General features: G+C 53.5%; 1 protein-coding gene across 4 annotated transcripts; it reads left to right on the top strand.

Moving 5' to 3' along the window:
* Positions 1-7597: 7597 nt before the first annotated feature.
* On the top strand, positions 7598-18526 carry PTPN7 (protein tyrosine phosphatase non-receptor type 7). 4 transcript variants are annotated; one of them, XM_083878585.1, is made up of 12 exons: positions 7598-7682; positions 7767-7910; positions 8691-8740; positions 11777-12005; positions 12267-12450; positions 13090-13174; positions 13991-14067; positions 14929-15069; positions 15839-15949; positions 16465-16622; positions 17437-17550; positions 18003-18526. In XM_083878585.1, the coding sequence occupies exons 4-12, from the start codon at positions 11875-11877 to the stop codon at positions 18094-18096; spliced, it is 1095 nt and encodes a 364-aa protein (XP_083734711.1). In that variant the 5' UTR covers positions 7598-7682; positions 7767-7910; positions 8691-8740; positions 11777-11874; the 3' UTR covers positions 18097-18526. The 4 variants fall into 4 exon arrangements, with proteins under 4 accessions (XP_083734711.1, XP_083734710.1, XP_083734712.1 ...); XM_083878584.1 differs by lacking the exons at positions 7598-7682; positions 7767-7910; positions 8691-8740 and adding an exon at positions 10279-10365; XM_083878586.1 differs by lacking the exons at positions 7598-7682; positions 7767-7910; positions 8691-8740 and adding an exon at positions 10279-10365 and having other exon boundaries at positions 14932-15069.
* The last annotated feature ends 455 nt before the right edge of the window (positions 18527-18981 follow it).

The following is an 18981-nucleotide window of genomic DNA, read 5'->3' on the forward strand; positions in this document are numbered from 1 at the left end:
TTGTGCCACACCATGGCCCGGGGGTCCAGGCACCAGGCTCCCCCTGCACAGGCACAGCTATTGAGTGTGCCAGGCTCTGCTCCTGGCACTCAGTGCTCAGAGATTGCCCATCCCCTGCCGGCCCCCGGGGCTGTGGCACCAGGTTTGCCTGGCACCGTGCCGGGCTGCAGGAGGCTCTGTGCTCCTCTCCCCACTGCACACATCCCACCTTTGAGCAGGGAAAAAGGAGGGGGATAAGGGATGGGACCCGTACCTGGGCTGGTGGGTGTCCCTGGCGTGGTCCACAGCCCGTTCCTGCACTCCTGGCGCGTTCAGTGTCAACTTGGCACGTTCACACTCACCCGTTTACTCTGCTACAGCACGGCCCTGACGTTCAAGTCTGGGCTGGACCGGCAGCAAGGCCCGCCTGGGCTCGCCCAGATCTCAGCTGCAGGATGCTGGGGAGGAGGGATCAGCTGGACAAGGATGTCTCCTGTGGCCCCTGAGGGTCTGCACTCTGGGGGCAGGAGCTGTGTGCCAGCAGCGCAGGTTGGACATAACTCACTCCTCCTGCACCTTGCCAGAGTTTGGCCCGTGTGCTGTGGTTTTCAGCTGGGTGCTGGTGTTTTTCTCACACTGGGGACCCGTGGTGGTGCTGAGCATCCCCTCGTGCTGCTGATAAAAAGAGGAACTCAGGACAGTGATGAAATCAGCACAGGCACCAGCCCTGAAGGTGTGTGTGGGTTGTGATTGCCAAAGGCTTTGCTGCCTGGAGCCACATCAGACCAGGCACCATCCCGGAGTAAAGGCATCCTGACCCCTCAGTCCATCACCAGGAGGGATGGAGAGGAGCTGGGGCATTGGCTCAGGAGGTGCAGAGTTTGTCCAGAATCACACCTACCCTCACCCTGGTGAACAGGGCCAGCTCCTCCCTGGGGACAAGGAGAAGACTCTCACCAGTGGGTTTGGAGGAGAGCTGGGAGCAGATCCCAAGGCTCTTGGTGGATGGGGCAGGAGGAGGTGCAATAGCCATGGCACTGAGTGTGGGGACTCCTGTCTCCACCAGGCCCAGCTGTGGGCAAGGTCTGGACTCCACAGGTCCCATCTCTTTGCCAGAGGCTGCAGGATGAGCCCAGCTTAGCCTTGTACAGGAGCAGTGGGATCCTGCACCCTGTGCAGCACACACTGGGGGAGTTCTGCACCCAACCCTTGCAGTCCCACAAATTTCAGCTTCCACTCCAGGTATTCAGCTTTCCTCCATCCCCACCTCGCCTGGGCTAAGCTTTCTGCAGACAGGGAGAGGGACAGCACCAGGAAGCCCTGGACACTGCTGCCACACTGTGCAGCGATGTGAAAACCCAGCCTCCAAATTTGGAAAGTAGCTCAGTTTCCAAATACCACCATGAACTGAAAAATCCCTGAGCTGAAAGTCAAAACGAAACCAACCCCAGCCTCTGGTTCAAAGCTTCCTGTATAAAAACAAACCTGCAGACGGCTGCATTTGCACACAAAAGGTTTTGTTTTCAGGAGGAAGGTTTCTTTTTCAGAGGAGTAAACACAAAGCCTGCCCATCTTTCATGTCGCAGGGTGGGAAGGAGATCTGCCTGGCAGCTCAAATCACAAGCAGGGAATTGTCCCCTTTTACTCCTGTCCCTCTCCTCTGTGCCCTGTATCCTGCAGCAAGCCCTGGAATGAAGCTTTTCACACCCATTCCTGTAGCTGTGACACCTTTGGGTGTCCCAGGGCATGGAGACAGGCCTGGAAAGCTGCAGTGTGGCACCCAGGGGTGCTCCTGTCCCTGCACTGTGGCTGCAGCCTTGGCACTGCCTGCTTTTGCAGTTCTCAGCTTCCCCCTGGCATCTCCTGCAGCTCCTGAAGCCAAACACAACACTGCCAGCAGTGCCTGCTGCTTTTTGCATCCAGCACAAGCAGCTCTGCTTCTTCACAGGAGCTGCTGGGGGGGATCCCTTTTGGGTTTTACTCCCCCAGCCCAGCTGCAGGGAGTCCCGACACCACCATCCTCAGGCTGGGGCACATTTGGGGCTGGCACAGCCTGGCTGCTCCCCAGGGTGCTGCTGTGGGCAGCCACACACCCCAGTGGTAGCTGCTTCTTGGGACAAATCCTGGCCACAGGCACAGATCCCACAGCCAGTGATTGCCAAAGGCTCTGCTGGCACAAGCTCAGCCTCCCCTGGAGGCTGCAGCAGTTCTGGAGCAGGGGTGAGGCGTCCCACAGGGATGCAGGGTCAGCACTCTCCACTCTTGGCCTGCTGACAGTTTTGTCTGTCCTTTCAGCCACCACAGCCTCTGCTGCTTGATTGGGGTCAGTGGGACCATTCACTGGGTGTTCCAGAGTGACACAGAGCTCGGCTTTGTCTCTCCAGAAGTGTCCCCACTTCTCCTGAGACCTCCCCAGTGAAGTGTCCAGTGAATTGGACACCCTGATTTGAGGGTTTGGGGGGCATGGGGTATCTATAAGGCTTGGAGACTTGCCCAGATGCCAGACTTGGAGTGCTGATCCCTGTCCCAAACACTGACAAAAGCTGTTTTCACATCTGAGCTGGAACACACCTGCCTTGCCTCAGTTTTCCATCCACACACCAGAAAGCAGAGACGCCCTGCTGCTGCAGGGGAGGGAGAGCAGAGTGGTAACAGTGATGCATCGAGCCTTCCTGAGCCTCCTCATCCCCTCCTGGGCTCTCATTAGCAGCGGGTTTGGCATCTGGGCTGCAAAGCCACGCTGTCCTGCATCTCTCCTGGGTGGTGGCTGGGCTGGGTCAGGCTGCAGGAACAGCCCCAAGGCTCAGAGGGATCACTGTGCTGCACTTCAGCTTCAGCCACTCGGCTGGGAGAGCCTAAAACAACAAACATCGCAGAATAAGGGAATGTTTCACTGCTCCTTCTGCTTGAGTGGTTTCCTGTTTTTTAAGGAGCTCTTCCAGCACCTCTGGGGCAGAGGACTTGCCTGCACAGAGCCTGGTCCCAGAGCAGATCCCTGTCCGGGAGGCAAGTCCTTGACATCTGGCAGAGGAAGAGGTTGCAAAAGATCAGCTGTGACCTTTGCCAGAGACCTGGAGCAGGAGTGCTGGAGGTTAGGATTTTCCCTTTTTTTTTCTTTTCTTTTTTTTTTTCTTTTTTTTTTTAAATTTATTTATTTTTATTTTTTAAATTTTGTCCCATCTCTTTGCCTAAGAGATGATAACAACCAGCACTTCACAGAGACAAAAGAAGTGGCCAAGGTGGAGGAAAGGGTGCAGCTGGCTACTCTCTTAGCTGAGGGGTTGATATCCCAAGATTTTGGCTGGGGGTGAAGGGCTGACCTCAATTACTTGTCCTTATTCTTGGATCCGAGGGGAATGGTGGAGTTGCTGCTCCTGTGAGGAGAATTCACTGCCACCACAGTCAACCCCAATACTGCTTTGTCAGGAAAATCCACAAACGCAGAGGTTTATGTCCAAAAAGGAGACAGAGGAGTCCTGCAACTTTATTCGAATAAAGGGAGAGAGTCCACCAGGGCATGCAGTTAGGAACCCCTCTCTACCCCAACAAGAGAAGAAAAGAAATTAAAAAGCTCACACAGTAGTTTCTTTTTTTTTTTTTTTTTTTTTTTTTTTTTTTTTTTTTTTTTTCCAGATCTGGGGCATCTGTGTCTCCAAGCACCACGGTGAGCAGACAGGAATATTTCTGATGCCTGAAACTGGGACAAAGCAGACCCCAGTGCTGCAAGCTCCTGTGGCTCACACCTACAGCTGCAGGAGGACCAAGAGGAGTCAGAGGAATCCCAGGAGGAGGAGGATGAATGGCCCAACAAGGCAGCTTCCTGAATTTCTGAGGCCAGAAAACACAATCCAAAACAGCTTTAAAAAGCAGCCAGGCCCACATTCTGTTCTGGGCAGGAGCTGGAGGAGCAGCACAGGCAGATCCATCATCTCTGCACTGCTGCCCTCTGGCTGCCTCTGCTCACCCACAGCCCTTCTCCTCCAGCTGGAGAGATGTGGCTGTCAGGGCTCTGCCTCTTGCCATGCAAAAACCATCACAGAATTGTTCAAGTTAGAAAAACCTTCTAAAATTATCAAGTTCAATCACTGCCGTGTTCATCACTAAGCCACATCCCCAAGTGCCACATTGACATATTTTGTCTCCAGCCTGTTCCAGTGTCTGATCACCCTTTTAGTCAAGATATTTTTCCTAAAATATATTTTAAAATATTATTTTTTCCTAAAATATAAGCTGCTGGCACATCCTCCCTGGCCCTTTGGCCCCACAGCTCCATCCTGTGCAGGGTAAAATGCAGCAGCATCACTTTTAGTCTGTTTTTAGCAGAAATTTAACCCCCTAAGTGATCAGTGACTCACTTTTCACCAAACTTATTCCTGCACCAGATATTGGCTATTTTAACCACCTTTCTGGCTGTTATAAATGTATATTATAAAATTGGCTTTTGGCAAAATGTGTGCTGTGTGATTAATAATGTTGTGGTAAGGATATGGGATATAAGTTTTTTATTTCTGCTATTAATAAAAGAAAATTAGGCATAGTGGTAGTAATTAATAAGTCTGCTTAATAATATAGAAATAATAATAAATATATAAATATATATGTAAATATATAAATAATATATAATAAATAATATTATAAATAAATATTTAAATAATAATAAATAATAATAAGTCTACTTAAACTGTTTGTTTGGTCAAAATAACATCCAATAAACATATTTTAAAAACTCTATTACTGATATACCAACTATATCAGCATCTCCCATCTAAAGAAAGTATAGACCAAAGCCCAAGCTAGATGTAATAAAAATAAGTAAATATTATAAATAAGTAAATAATAATAAAAATATTATAAATAAGTAAAAACACAACCACAAAACATGCTCGCTCTAAAAAAGCAAACCCAAAAAAAGAAAACAAAAATCCATACAAAACAGTTCCTAAAATATAGAAACTAATTTATAAAAAATATAAATATTCCTAAAAAATATAAATATTCCTAAAAAATATAAATATTCCTAAAAATATATAAACATTCCTAAAAATATAAATATTCCTAAAAATTATAAATATTCCTAAAAAATATAAATATTCCTAAAAATATATAAATATTCCTAAAGTGATGCAATAAAAAAAGTATTTAACAAATATATTTAATATATCAAAATATAAACTTAACTAAATGCCAAGTCACCCAAATGGCCATACTTTACTTTTTTTTATCTCCTAATAATCTTAATTTTTTAATTAAAAATTTTTATTTTTTATTAATTATTTTTATTTTTTATTTTATTTTTTTTATTATTTCTTAAAAATTTACCAAAAAATTGAACCTCATTTTTCCCATTGCTGTTATCAAATGCTAGAAGAGAATTTGTGCTTTTATCACTAAACACTCCCTGGTGATCCCAGAACAACCGAACCTGTGTCAGGGCAATTCTGTTCCCCCACTCCCAGCAACGCGTGGGCGCAGGTTTTGCTGCAGCAGAAATGGAAGTGACGACTTTCTAACCACTTCCTTTCTTTTCTGGCTCTTCTTGTCTCCTGCTCCTCCTGCCCAGCTCGTTTCCTGTTGCTGATAATTGTCCCCTGCACCCAGCAAAAATCACCAGGCTCAGTTTTCCCCCAAGGACTGGGGCAGCAGGGAAAATTCAGCAGGAACCCTGAGGATTTCAGCCTTTCTGTGCTAAAAGACACTGACCCTCAAGCAAACACTCCATTTGACCTTGGAAAAAGCTTCCCAAAAATGAGTGATGGCACTGTGGGTTGTGTGGTTTGGATAGAAGTGTGTGATATCAGCTTAGGATTTAAGGTTTTAGTATATAGTGATATAGAGAGAGCAATATGGGTGATTTAGGGGTGTTGGGTAAGTTCTTCTTTCGTTTTCTTCTTCATGGCTTTGGGTGGTGTTTTGTAATTGGGTGAAAATATCCACGTTGAAGACCATGGGTGGTTGGTTATTGGGTTAAAAGTAAAAATAATTTAAATGTCATCTCGTTATTGGATAAATTATGCTTAAAAGACCTTGGAAAGAGTTAGAGAAAGCCATTTTCTACTTTGTTGGCTAGAACTCACAACTTGGGAGACTGTACTGTAAATGAGAATTAATAAACTGAGTCCAAACACGATAAAACTGCATGTCCCATGCATTAATCCTGGCTCTAAGGGGAAGAAAAGAAGATATTCCCAGACAGCACTTCTAAAAGTTCTTTTTGAGACATCCAGGGATGCACCAGACAAGCCCAAGTGACACAGGGATGAGGCAGGAGCTGCCTGTCCTGGTAACCAAATCATTCTGTGGCTCTTGTTCTCCTTCTGTGGCTTCTCCATTAGCATTTGTTGGCTAAAAAGTGTCAAAGTCTCAGCACCTTGCAGGTCTGGTCTCATGTGTTGGCTTAAATCCCCTTTGGGGACATGATTTAGTGGTGGACATGGCAGTGGGCAATTAATTAATGATCTTAGAGGGATTTTTCAACCTTAATGTTTCTGTCATTTCCTGATTCTACACACCTGGTTTAGGGACAGTCCTCCATGCAATTATTCACTGTACAATGAACAGGGGGAGCTTCTTCCCACATGAGGAGAGGAGCAAACCAAGCTGATGTAAAGCATTTTCACTCTGGAAGGTTCACCTTTCCCAGGGGAACTGGCACCTTCTTTAGCCCACAGCGACACCAGCTCTGCACCAGTGTTAGCCCAGCCCAGTGGTGCTGGTGGTTCACCAGCTCTGCTTTTCTGTTGGTAAATTTGGGGGAAAACTCAGTTTGTTTGCAGGAGATACGGGAGAGTATCTAATTCCAGAAACCAACCATGGTTTTACTCAGCAGTCACAGAATCACAGAATTTGCTGAGTTGGATGGATCCATCAGGGTTATCAAGTCCAACCCCTGGCCCTGCACAGACACCCCAACAATCCCACCCTGTGCCTGAGAACATTTATCTAAATCCTCCTTCAGCTCAGGCAGGTTTGGAGCTGTGACCACTTCCACAGGAGCTTACTCCAGTGCTCAACCACCCTTTGGGTGAAAAACCTTTTCCTTTTATAATTTAAAGCTCCTCTGACACAGATCCAGCTGTTTCCTCCAGTCCTGTAACTGGTCACAGAGAGCAGAGACCGGAGCTGCCCCTCCTGAGGATGTTGATGAGCTCAGAGAAGTCTCCCCTCAGCCACTTCTTCTCCAGTGATTCAAAGAAAACAACCCAGCAGTTCAGCAGGAAATCCAGGTCCTAAACTCTTCTTCTGGTTCTCCTTGAGGAGAGTTCAGGAGCACAGGGGGGTGGCAGGATCAGCAGCAATGCTTTGGCAAATTGAACCAGCAATTGCTTAATCGCTCCCAGCTCAACCCAGGCAGCAAATTCTGCACAGATTGTCACTGGCCACGGGGAAAAAGGTCAGACAGACACATCCTCTGCCTCTGAGTCGTCCAGGATCAGCTCCATCCCCTGGGATGCCCAGGGACAGGGCTGAGCTCTGAGCTGCTGCAGTTCTGCCAGGAGGAGGATGCTCCAGCCGGGCTGAGCTCTGAGCTCCCACAGCTCTGCCAGGAGGAGGATGCTCCAGCCGGCCTGAGCTCTGAGCTCTGGGCTCCTGCAGTTCTGCCAGGAGGAGGATGATGCTCCTGCCAGGGCTGTCCTTGGGAACGCGCTCCTGTGGAGGACACTGCAATAACAAGCCGCTTCTCTCTGCTGCCGGGGTGTCCCCAGGTAAGGTGCCCAAGGGATGCTCGGTGAGGTTTCACCATCCTCCCCTGCTCTGCTCTTTTTCCTGCGAGCCTGCTCCATCCCCAGGCAGCTGCTTCACCTTCAAGCCTGCGAGCGATGTTTAGGCAGTGCAGAGGAGATGGGCTAATTTCCAAAAGGCTGCAGGACATCCTGGCTGCCGGTGGTGCCAACGGAAGCAGAACCATCCCTTCCTGAGAGCCGGACACAGAGGTGATGGGGACTGATGGGACAGAGACATGGTGGGGTGGGGAAACCTGGGGAGTGAAATTATTGGGCAGGATCTGTGTTTTGGGTGTCAGCTCAGTGCCTGGCCACGCTGAGGTGAATTTGGGTTGAGAGGGTGAGGAGAGGTGCTGGGGTGTTTATCAGGGCAAGGAGGGAGCCCATGCTCAGAGACTGAGGGGCAGAAATGGGTATAAGGATTGGGCTGGTTGTTAGGGGGAGAACAAGTCCCAGTGTGGAGCTGGAAGGTGTTTTTTGTACAAAGGGAACTGGCTGGGAAATCATGGCCAGAGGTGCAAGATGAGCCCGCAGAACTGGAGTTTTAAAATGCAAGTGAACAAACAGCAAGTACCAGTCAGGGATAAATCCAGATCTTCCTCTCCAGAGCACCAACTCCATAGGGACCCCATATATATATGTTGAAAATAAAGCCACATGTATAAGGACCCTTCAAGGCCCCTGAGACTCCATCACAGACCTCTTTAATCCTTACATCCCAACAGAAAATCCTAAAGCACAGATATAGGCAGATACAGCCCCAGCCTCAGGAAGCTTCTGCCTGTCTGACAGCCTGTGACTCCAGCACAGAACTTGTTTCTTTACTCTGCTTCCTGCTGGGAGCAACTTTATGCAGACACCTTGTTAAGTCCTGCAGTGCTGGCCATCCCAGGAATTGCTGAGTTTTCTCAGGGACAGGTGGGAAGGAAGGGCAGTGTGTGGTGGGGCTGTCTGCAGGTCTTACAGGATTTGTTCTTTCATCCCACACAGGGCAGGGAGCAATTTCTCAGTCAATCCTCTGGCCACCATAGGACCTGCAGGTAAGACATGGGTGCTGGTGCCTTTTCTCCATAAGAAAAAAAAAGTTCTGGCCAAGCCCAGCACTTTGCTCTGGAATTTGGGTCCTCTGATCTCCCAGCACTTGGGTAGAGGGTGGCACTGGCAGGGTCTCTCAGGGTGTCCCAGGGTGTCCCAGGGTGTCTCAGGATGTCTCAGGATGTCCCAGGGTGTCCCAGGGTGTCCCAGGGTGTCTCAGGATGTCCCAGGGTGTCCCAGGGTGTCCCAGGGTGCCTCAGGATGTCCCAGGGTGTCCCAGGGTGTCCCGGGTGTCCCAGGATGTCCCAGGGTGTCCCAGGGTGTCTCAGGATGTCCCAGAGTGTCCCAGGATGTCCCAGGGTGTCTCAGGGTGTCTCAGGATGTCCCAGGGTGTCCCAGGGTGTCTCAGGATGTCCCAGGGTGTCCCAGGGTGTCCCAGGGTGTCTCAGGATGTCCCAGGGTGTCCCAGGGTGTCTCAGGATGTCCCAGGGTGTCCCAGGGTGTCTCAGGATGTCCCAGGGTGTCCCGGGTGTCTCAGGATGTCCCAGGGTGTCTCAGGATGTCTCAGGATGTCCCAGGGTGTTTCAGGGTGTCCCAGGGTGTCCCAGGGTGTCCCAGGGAAGCAGTTCTGTCACACCTGCACACACACAGAACTGTGCACAGCTCTCCAGAAGGGAGACAGCTGTCCAGGGGACAGCACAGTCACCTCAGTGAGCTGGGGTGGGGTGGCTCTGGCCAGAGCAGCCCACGGGGCAGACACAGGAGGGGTGTTTGGGGTCCGTGTGGCTGTTGGGGTGCAGCAGGAGCTGCTGCAGTGCAGCGGGGTGGGGGCTGAGGAGGAAGGAAACGTGCAGAGCCCAGACAAGAACAAACAGGAAGAGCAGTGGGGATGCACCAGAAAGGATGTGCAAGGGCAGACCTGGCCTACCTGAGCCAGGCCCCAGCCACTCTGGTCCCCAGATACATCCCCTGCTGTTCCCTGCTGGGGAGGGGGAGCCCACCCGAATCACCCTGAGGTACCCAGGGATGGTGGTGGGTGCAGAGGGGTGTCCCCATGTGGACAGGGGATGGTGGGGTGGCACAAGGGGCAGGCACTGAGGGTGGGAGGCACTGAGAGAGCCCTGGCACATTGCACAGCAGGATGGGGAACAGCTGGGGCACAGCCTGGCCAGGACTCATTCTGGATTCATTCTGGCCTCCTGTGGGGCTGCTGGGCTGTGCTGCCCCAGAGCAGCACCATGTGAACCATCCTGCCTCACTCACTCCTCCTGCCAGTGACCCTGTGGGTGCCACCAGCACTGGCCATGGCTTGTCACAGAGGCCACCAGCACACCCCAGCAGCCCCATCACACAGAGGACCTGGGGAGACCCTCCAGGGTTTTTAGGGGAGGCCAGGCCATGCCCAGGGGTGCAGGACAAAGGCTGGAGGGTGGGGAGCAGGGCTGGGTGTGCAGGCAGAGCAGAGCTGCAGAGATGTGGCCGCTCTGTGCGTGGGCGGCACTCGGGGTGGGGGAGAAGGAGGGAGAGGAAGCAGCAGAGGCAGCAAAGCTCCTTTGATAAGCAGCTTCCTGAACACTTTCAAACGGTGGTGTCAGAACCGACACGCTCGGGGCCTGAGCCAGGAGAGCAGGTAGGGACCCCCAGCCCGGCCACGCTGCCCCTGCACAGCAGAGACCCCTGGGAAGCACCCAGGGGCTACAGGGATGTGCGTGAGGATGGGCAGCCCCAGGCAGGGCTGGGATGCTGGGCAGGTGATGGGAGCTCTGTTCCTGCAGGTGCTGGTGGCTCAGCGACTTCCCTGGGCTCCTCTGCTGGCCAGGGCATCTCCCAGGAGTTTCCTGGCTGGACAGTTGTGGGATGGGAGCTGGGGATGCTCTGCTCAGGATCTCCCCTGGTGCTGCTCCTGCTCTTGTCCTGCCTGGATGGAGAATTAGCCAGGGCATCTCCCAGGAGTTTCCTGGCTGGACAGTTGTGGGATGGGAGCTGGGGATCCTCTGCTCAGGATCTCTCCTGCTCTTGTTCTGTCTGGATGGAGAACACCAGGACACCCTGACTGGGGCATGGGGATGGTGGGAGTGGTGATGGTGGTGGCATTGCCACTCTCAGAAATGCCACTGTGCAGCTGGGAATGGTGGGGAGCAGCTCCTGCCCTGGCTGTGTTTCCAACCACCATGTGGACCCCAGCTCTCCTCAAGACCTCCCTGAGCAGATGGGGTGAGTGGGATCCCACTCTTTGCCCACCAAGAGCTCTGGCTCTGCCTCATTTCCTGTCCCTATGGGTCTGTCTCTTGTTCATGGATAAAGCTGGGGATGAGAAGGAAGCTCAGGGTGCTGCCTGCACCACGAGGAGCCGTGCCCAGAGGTGAATCAGCACCACCTGCCTCTCCCCAGCCCTGCCAGGGCTGACCCATTGCTGGTGATGGAGGATGTCTGACACCTTCCCCAGCTGGGCTGCCTGTCGCCCTTTGCTCAGCCACGCAGATAAAGCCGTTTCCTCTCGACAGTTGCTGTGACCTGCAGGATGGAGGAGGCTGTCCCAGGGCCATCCCTCCCTTGCCAGAGCCATGAGGGTGCCTGGGCTGTGTCTCCCTGCAGCAGGAGATGGCCAGACTCTGTGCAGTGGCTACAGCCACCTCATGTCACCTGCTGGACACTGCTGTGCTCAGGTGTTCCAGCTCTCCTCTGCCTCACTGTGTCCCCAGGATGAATCAGGGGGATGTGATGGGGAAGGGCTGGAAACACAAGGCTGGAAACATAACCCTAATGTGCTTCCATGGAGGTGGAGAGCATCTGGGGCTCCCCCAAACCAGCCCTGCCACCACAGAGGAAGCAGGTGGCCCTTGGTGCCATGGCCAGGGTCACAGTGGTGCCTGTGTGGGCTGCAGTGCTGCAGCATCCCCCAGGCTGACTGTGCTGGGGGCTCTCCATCTGCCTGGATACAGGGGCTGGGGGTGCTGGCTCCAGGACTTAAAACCCATCCCTTGTTTGTAGGCCATCTGTCAGCCTTGTGGCATCTCTCAGATCTGACTTTTCTTTTCCAGCTCCTTTTCCTCCGATGGCTCCATGATTTCCCAGGAGCTGAGTGCCCCCCGTGTGCCCCTTCTGTGCTTCAGGACAAGGCCTCCGTGGTGGCTGCAGCATGGTCCAAGCCTGCTCGGTGTGCTCCAGAGTTCATAGGGGCAGCCTGGCAGCCCAGGCAGCTGCAGAGGACATGGACAAGGCAGACAAGGCCAGTCCCTCTGCCAAGAAACATGTGCGTCTCCAGGAGAGGTGTGTGTGCCTCAGCCCTGCCCAGGGCACTGCTCATCCCCCTGACATTCCTTCCAGCCAGGCAGCCCTGGCCCTCAGGACAAATCTCCACACTGTCCTGCAGGGCTTTCCCAGCAAAAAGGCAAAATGATCAGCATTTTCCTTGTTCCTCAATCTCCTCATTTATCATCTGGTTTTTGCTCAGGGTGGGGTGGTTTTAACTGATGACAATCCTGTCCCAGAGTGGCCGTAGGTCAGCCAGGGACCCCTTTTGCCTTTCAGGAGGGGCTCCAATGTGTCACTAGTGCTGGACATGAGCTCCCTGGGGAACGTGGAGCCCATCCAGGCTGTGTGCACACCACGGGACATCACACTGAAGTTCCTGAGGACATCCAGCCGTGTGCTGAGGAAACAGGAGCTCCAGCAGCACGCCCAGAGCCTGGCTCAGCTCCAGGAGGAGTTTTCGGTGCGATGATTTCCCTCTCCCTCCTCACAGGGGCTGGCAGTGGGGGGACTGACAGGGGGGAACATCAGGCTTTGAGCTCAGTTGTCCCTCAGTGGACAAGCAGGGGAGGGGTGCCCGGGTACCATCTGCTCCTTGGTGCACACACATCCTCTTGGGGTCCCTCAAAAACCCCATCCTGCCCTCCCATGCCACACTTTTCACCCAGGGTTACCTCTCTAGAAGGAGTCCCACCACACCTGGAGTAAAGGCAGGACTCATCCCAGGAGCTGCCATCTCTGGTGATGTGTTACAGTCAGGGACACCAAAAGAACCACACTCACCCGTCAGGTAGAAACAGGGAAAAGAAGGAAGGTTTATTATGATTTAGGGTTTATAGAGTATTTGGGATTTGGTCAAGGATTGGTCATTGAGAGGAACACCTCTCTGACCCCAGTGGTCAATACAGAACTCCATCACCGAGAGGAATGAAAACAATCTAGATTGTTTTGAGAGACTTTGCAGGAAGGTGTGTGAACTATCATCAGAAGGCTGGGGATTATGGCAATAGTGATGCCCCTGGCTCAGCTCTGCCCTGCCACCACCAGGGGACACAAGTGGCACTGATGGGCTTTTCCTCACGGCTGTTTTCTCCCCCTGCAGAAAATCCCACCCAACTTCGTGAGTCCGGAGGAGCTGGAAATCCCTGGCCGTGCTCTCAAGGACAGATACAAAACCATCCTCCCCAGTAGGTACCACTGTGTCCCTCCACCTCCCATCTGCCTGTGGGTGAGGGATGCCTCAGAGTGTCCCTGGCACTGGGGTGGGCACCCCTGGGTGCTGTTGCTGTTCCTGCCATGCCTGATCCTCCTGGGGGCCGTGTTCCAGGGTGTATAATTTCACTTTCCTGCCCTCCTCCTGGGGCTTTAACTAGCTCAGTTATTAGGAGGATTTGGAGAGAATTATACCAAGGACGAGGTGAGATATCTCAGAAGAGGATCTTTGTCCCAGGCGTTTATTCTTCGAAATTCCAGGGGGGAAAGAGGGGAGAACAAAGGAAGGGGAGACAATTTATAGCCCCCAGCTCAGGGAAGAGACAGCTGGACCACAGCCCGTGGGGTCAGAGAAGGAAGGAAGGGTCACTCTGAGTGGTCAGGGACTCCAGGGGGGTCAGAAGGGAAAAACCATTCCCCTGGAGAATTACAACACCAGGGGGTGCACACAGGGCTGGGGAGCTGCTCCCTGGGGTGTCCTACCCAGGTGTGCAGCACTTTGATGTCCCAGTGGTGTGGCCCTAAGAGTGTAAAGGCTGAGGATGTCCCGGGAGATCACTGCAGGTGAGTTACCCCACCTGCTCACTGTGGTACCTGCAGCTTTGGGCTGTGCCCTGCCAGGGCAGTGAGGCTGAAGTGGGACAAGAACAGGCCTGAGGGGGGATGCAGGCAGCTCTGAGCGTGGCATGGAGCAGGAGGAGCAGGAGGACTCAGCCTCCAGCCCCTGGGGTCGAGGCAGGGAGGGTGGGCAGGATCAGTCCTGCTGGGTTAACACCTGTGACATCTTTCAGATCCCGAGAGCCGTGTCTGCCTCAGGAGGGCTGGGAGCCAGGAGGAGGAGAGCTACATCAATGCCAACTACATCACAGTGAGTGTCCTCCCAGGGCTCACCAGGCATGAGCTGCAGGTGCCACACTGGTCACACACATGTTGGGACACTGTCACCTGGGCCAACAGACTTAACTTGCCACCCCTTTTGGGGCTGGAGAGGTGTGTCTCCATCAGCACAGGGCAGATACACTGTTCCTGTTGGTGGGAGAGTCTCAGAGGGAGCTGCTCTTGGCTCCTGAGTAGACTGAGCACCTCAAAAAGTCTCCCTTGAAGTGGATTCCCAATCTCCTCCTCACACACTTTGCCCCACTGTCTGACAAGGCCATGGGAGGGAAGTTGTGTCAGCAGATTATGGCAGCTCAGAGATCTTCAAACCTCACACATCCTGGGATTTCCTCTCTGCTCAGGGAGCTCGTTGCAATTTCCTAGGAAGACACCAAACCAATTAACTTAATCCTGGGAAGGCCTGGATTTTCCATACCTTTGGCAGTTTTATCCTAGGAGAAGTGTCTGGAGACAGAGGATGTGAAACAGGGATTCCTGCTTTTCCTTGTGGAAATGCCCACAGTGAGGAGTCCTGCTCCTTATGAGCTTTGCCTTGCCAAGACATCCATCAGCCTGGCTGGTGTCACACTGACACCCTGGGAGTGCTTGCAGGAATTGGCTGTACAAGGGCAGCTGCAGGGACTTGCTCCTGGATGATGGGAGCAGCAGGAGGGGGAGGATGTCCGGTGGCTCCTCAGCAGATCCATAAAAGCATTCTCAGGACAGGTTTAGTAGGAAACAGCACGTGTGGCTCAGGCTCTGAGGAGAAAAGCATCGTGAGGGCTGTGCTGAGCTGGGGACACCCCCAGTGTCCCCAGTGTCCCCCAGGTGCCCTGACAGGTTCTGTGCTCAGCAGGGCTATGCAGGGACACCCCGGGAGTACATTGCCACCCAGGGACCCATGCTGAACACTGTCACCGACTTCTGGGAGATGGTGTGGCAGGAGGAGGCTCCTCTCATCGTCATGATCACCGAGCTGCAGGAGAGAAAGGAGGTACCACTGACCTGGGGGCACAGGGGGAGTGGGGGGCTGATGGCACTGGAGGGTTGTGAGAGGCCAAATGTGGGGTCTGTGCACCCAAATTACTGTGCTTTAGTCTCCCTGATGAATTTACAAGTGGAGGAGGAGATCCCCAGGGCTGCAGCCTTGGCCCTGTCTGGCAAAGGTTTTCTTCCTCACATGGCCGTGTGCTCTGGGCATGTTTTACCAGCTGGGGAATAGGATAAAGGGTTTAGAGCAATTAACAGGGATGAGGCAGAAGAAGTGGGCAGCAGTGCCCCTCTGGCCCCCCAGAGCTTTCCCCTGGGCTGGATCCCCTGGCTGAGAGCTCCCAGCCCAGGGAAAGCTCTGGGGACCAAAGGGGCACTTCTGCCCACTGCTTTCTGCTTCTGGGATGGGAGACAACAGCACCTGCCTGGGTAAACTGAGAACTGGAAACTCTTTCCTGGCTCCCTCCTCTCCCAGCTGACAGCCCCTCTGTGCCCTGGGTCCTGCTGTGTCTGAAAGTTCCTGGGCTGAGCAGGGATGGGCATCCCTGGGGCCTGAAAGCCAGGACAGGGCATGGGAGAGGGTGCAGGGCAGCAGATGCAGGGGCAGGGATCTCTCCCTTCTTTTCTCTCCCTTTGTATCCCTCCACATCCCCCTTCCCTGCTCCCCTGCTGCCCCCAGGGTGATTCCCCCTCCCAACTGACTCAAGCACAGTTCAAACGTCCAGTGGGTGCCTTGAGCATCTCCACAGCCACAAACCTGCCTTGTTCTCCAGAAATGTGTCCACTACTGGCCTGAGAAGGAGGGCACCTATGGCCCCTTCAGCATCCAGGTCCAGGGCGTCAGCGAGTCCGTGGAGTACGTGGTCCGGGATCTCTCCATCCAGGTGGGTCTGGGCCTCATCCTGGGGGCAGAGAGGAGCCCCTGGCAGCCCTGGGATCTCTAGTGAGATGGTGATGCTGTGTGATAGGAAAGAGTAGGGTTTATGATCATCAGGAACCCCTTCCAGAGGAGGGAGCAGGACCCAGCCCTGGGGTACAGAGGAGAAGGGTCAGCTGGGCAGAGCAGCATCACCAGCCCAGTGTTTTTGAGTCACTGAGTCACTACAGGTGACTCCCTGTGGTCACCCTGGGCTGACACCAGCCTAAAGGATCTTTCTTGCTTTGCCTGGACTCTGGTGACACTATTGGAACACTCTGTTCTCATCTTGTGGGATGGGACACATCCATCATCTCTGGCCCAGGGGTCTCTCCCTCATCTCTGGCAGAGGCTCAAAGAGGATTCAGGAGCAGAGGGGCTGAGATGGGTCCGGGCTGCTTGGCCTCTGCTTGAGCTGAACTCCCCATTCCATTTGCCCTGTGCTCTCACATCCCCATTTCTCTTTATTCTGTGCTGGAAAAGCTTGGAAAGGAACGTCGCAAGGTCAAACACATCCTCTTCCCTTCCTGGCCGGACCAGCAAACACCCGAGTCAGCCAAGCCCCTGCTGCACCTGGTGTCCAAGGTGGAGGAGGCTCTGCAGACTGCAGCCAGCCCAGGGCCCATCGTGGTGCACTGCAGGTAAGAGCTCACACCTCACCTGAGCCCTGTCTGTGCTTCTCCTCGGGGTCATCTGGAAATGCCTGAGGGGAAAATCCTCATAAACTCGTCCCACCGTGGTGCAGAAATCACAGCCACCCACAGGAGAGTTGTCAATTGGCAGCTCCTGTCCTGGCAGCAGGATGGGGGCATTGGAGTGGCAAATCCTGCACCTGGGTGGGAGCAGGAGGGGTCTGCATTTAGGACCCAGCCCCACTGCACACCCACAGCTCCAGCTCTGGAAGATCCTGCCTGAGCAGGGAGATGGAACCAGGTGACCCCATGGTTGGTCCCTTTGGACCTGACCCATTCTGTAATTCTGTAATTCCTGCTCCCTGTGCCACCAAGCACGGCCTGTGGCTTGGATGTGGAGCCATCCTGTGTTTCAGCAGGTGGCCTCTGCCTATTTTCTCTCCTTGCTGAATGAATTTGGGGACAGTGGAGCAGAGCACCCTATGGAACATGCAGCTTGCACTGCTGCAGGCTGAGTGCAAACCACTGCTGGTGCCCAGCTGGGAGGGGATGGGGCTGCAGAGCCTCCTGCACTGCACAGGGACGGGCACAGGCTGGTTTTGTGCTCCCAGAGCAACCTCAGCAGGGCTGGAGCTCCTTGCCATGACAGAGTGACCCCAGCCCACACCTTTTAGTGCCTTGCTGTGGCAGCTGGGGCCAGGACCAGCTTCTCTCTAGGAAAAAAAGCACATCAAACCAGTCCAGGGGTTTATCCAGCTCAGCAAGATGCAGATGCAGGCAGGGGGATGCTGGGGATGCTCAGGGCCGTGTGTCTGTCCCCCAGCGCAGGCATTGGCCGCACCGGCTGCTTCATCGCCACCAGGATCGGGTGTCAGCAGCTGCGGGACAAGGGCGAGGTGGATATCCTGGGGATTGTGTGCCGGCTCCGCATTGACAGGTGGGTTCACTGGGGGCTCTGCTGGTGCCCAGGCTGAGAGCAGGGGGGTGGGAGGGGTGGGGATGGGAATCCCAAGGGGGCAGGAGGGTGGAGAGCAAACAATTCCCAGTGCCAGGATGGGTCTGCAGGCACAGCTGTTGGGGAGGGGAGGGGATCTACTCCTCCCTTCCAGCTCAGCCACTAAATCCAGAAACACCCCACTCGGCCACTTTTCAAGAAATAGAGGTGGAAATTAGCACCAAATCAATTTTTAATCTCATTTTGAACAGCCCAGCAATGCTTCTGATCCCCTCTATCCTTTGGCCTGCTCTGGTGCCTGTTTCAGAGGCACCTTGACATGGTGGGCAAAGCAGGAATATTTGTGCCCTGGGAGCAGAGAGGGTTCTGTGGGGTTCTGGGGACAGGATTCTGTGTTTGCTGAAGTGTCAGTGGGCCCTGCCTTTCCCTTGCAGAGGTGGGATGATCCAGACCAGTGAGCAGTACCAGTTCCTCCATCACACACTGGCTCTCTTCGCCTCCCAGCTGCCCGAGGGGGGAGGCTGCTAGTGCAGGGCTCCCTGCCCTGACCTCTCCTGCACCAGCCTCGGGGACACCTTCACCAAAACCTCTCCTGATGCTGCCAGGCCACAGAACATCCCTCGAGGTGATGAGCCAAGCCATGAGGACTGTGGCTTTGGAGGTGAGGTGGTGCAGTGGGTGCTCCAGGTGGCCACTGCTCTTGGCTCAAAGCAGGTTTCACCCAGAGAAAGAAGCTTTGGCTTTTGAGAGGTGCAAGATCCTGAAGCAGAAGAGCAAGATATGCAGAGGAGCTGCAGCTGGGGGTGAGGTTTGCACTTCAGCTGCACATAAATGTTCACCCCGTCAGACTCAGCGCTGGTGGAACTGCCCTGAAATAAACAGAGCCTCTGTCCTGGCTGTGCATCCTTTGTGGGCAGGGCTGGGATTGCTCCAAACGTGCACCACGAAGCTCTTCTTGCTAAAGACACACCTTTGATGGCTTGGTGCAGGGTTGGTTGATGGTGTTCCATACCTTGTTTCCCTCTCCACCTTCAGCCAGCACCTTCTCAGCAGCCCCAGAGCAGAATCAGAGAATTATTAAGGTTGGAAAAGACCTTCAAGATCATTAAGTCCAACCCAGCCCTCAGGAAAAGTCCTTCCTCCACAGAATCACAGAACAATTTGGGTTGGAAGACGCAACCAGTCCCAACCCCTTCCACTATCCCAGGTTGCTGCAAGTCCAACCTGACCTTGGACACTTCCAGGGATCCACAGCTTCTCTGAGCAACCTCACCACCCTCTTTATAAAACATTTATTTCTTACATCTATGAAAATATATTAAGTATAAAGATACAAGACATACAATCCTGTCCTATCCATATGACTGTAATTGTACCCTGAGGTTTTCCAGGCTGGGAATCCATTCCCTCTCC

The sequence above is a fragment of the Zosterops lateralis genome (assembly GCF_965231275.1).
Source record: "Zosterops lateralis genome assembly, chromosome: 26".
In the NCBI taxonomy this organism is placed as follows: Eukaryota; Metazoa; Chordata; class Aves; order Passeriformes; family Zosteropidae; genus Zosterops; species Zosterops lateralis.

Bases quoted from the DNA above. Each gene is read 5' to 3' on its own strand.
- PTPN7 (XM_083878585.1), top strand. From the start codon at position 11,875: ATGGTCCAAGCCTGCTCGGTGTGCTCCAGAGTTCATAGGGGCAGCCTG. The intron at 15,070-15,838 runs GTACCACTGACC...CTTGTTCTCCAG, and splicing joins AGCTGCAGGAGAGAAAGGAG to AAATGTGTCCACTACTGGCC. The intron at 17,551-18,002 runs GTGGGTTCACTG...TTTCCCTTGCAG, and splicing joins TGCCGGCTCCGCATTGACAG to AGGTGGGATGATCCAGACCA.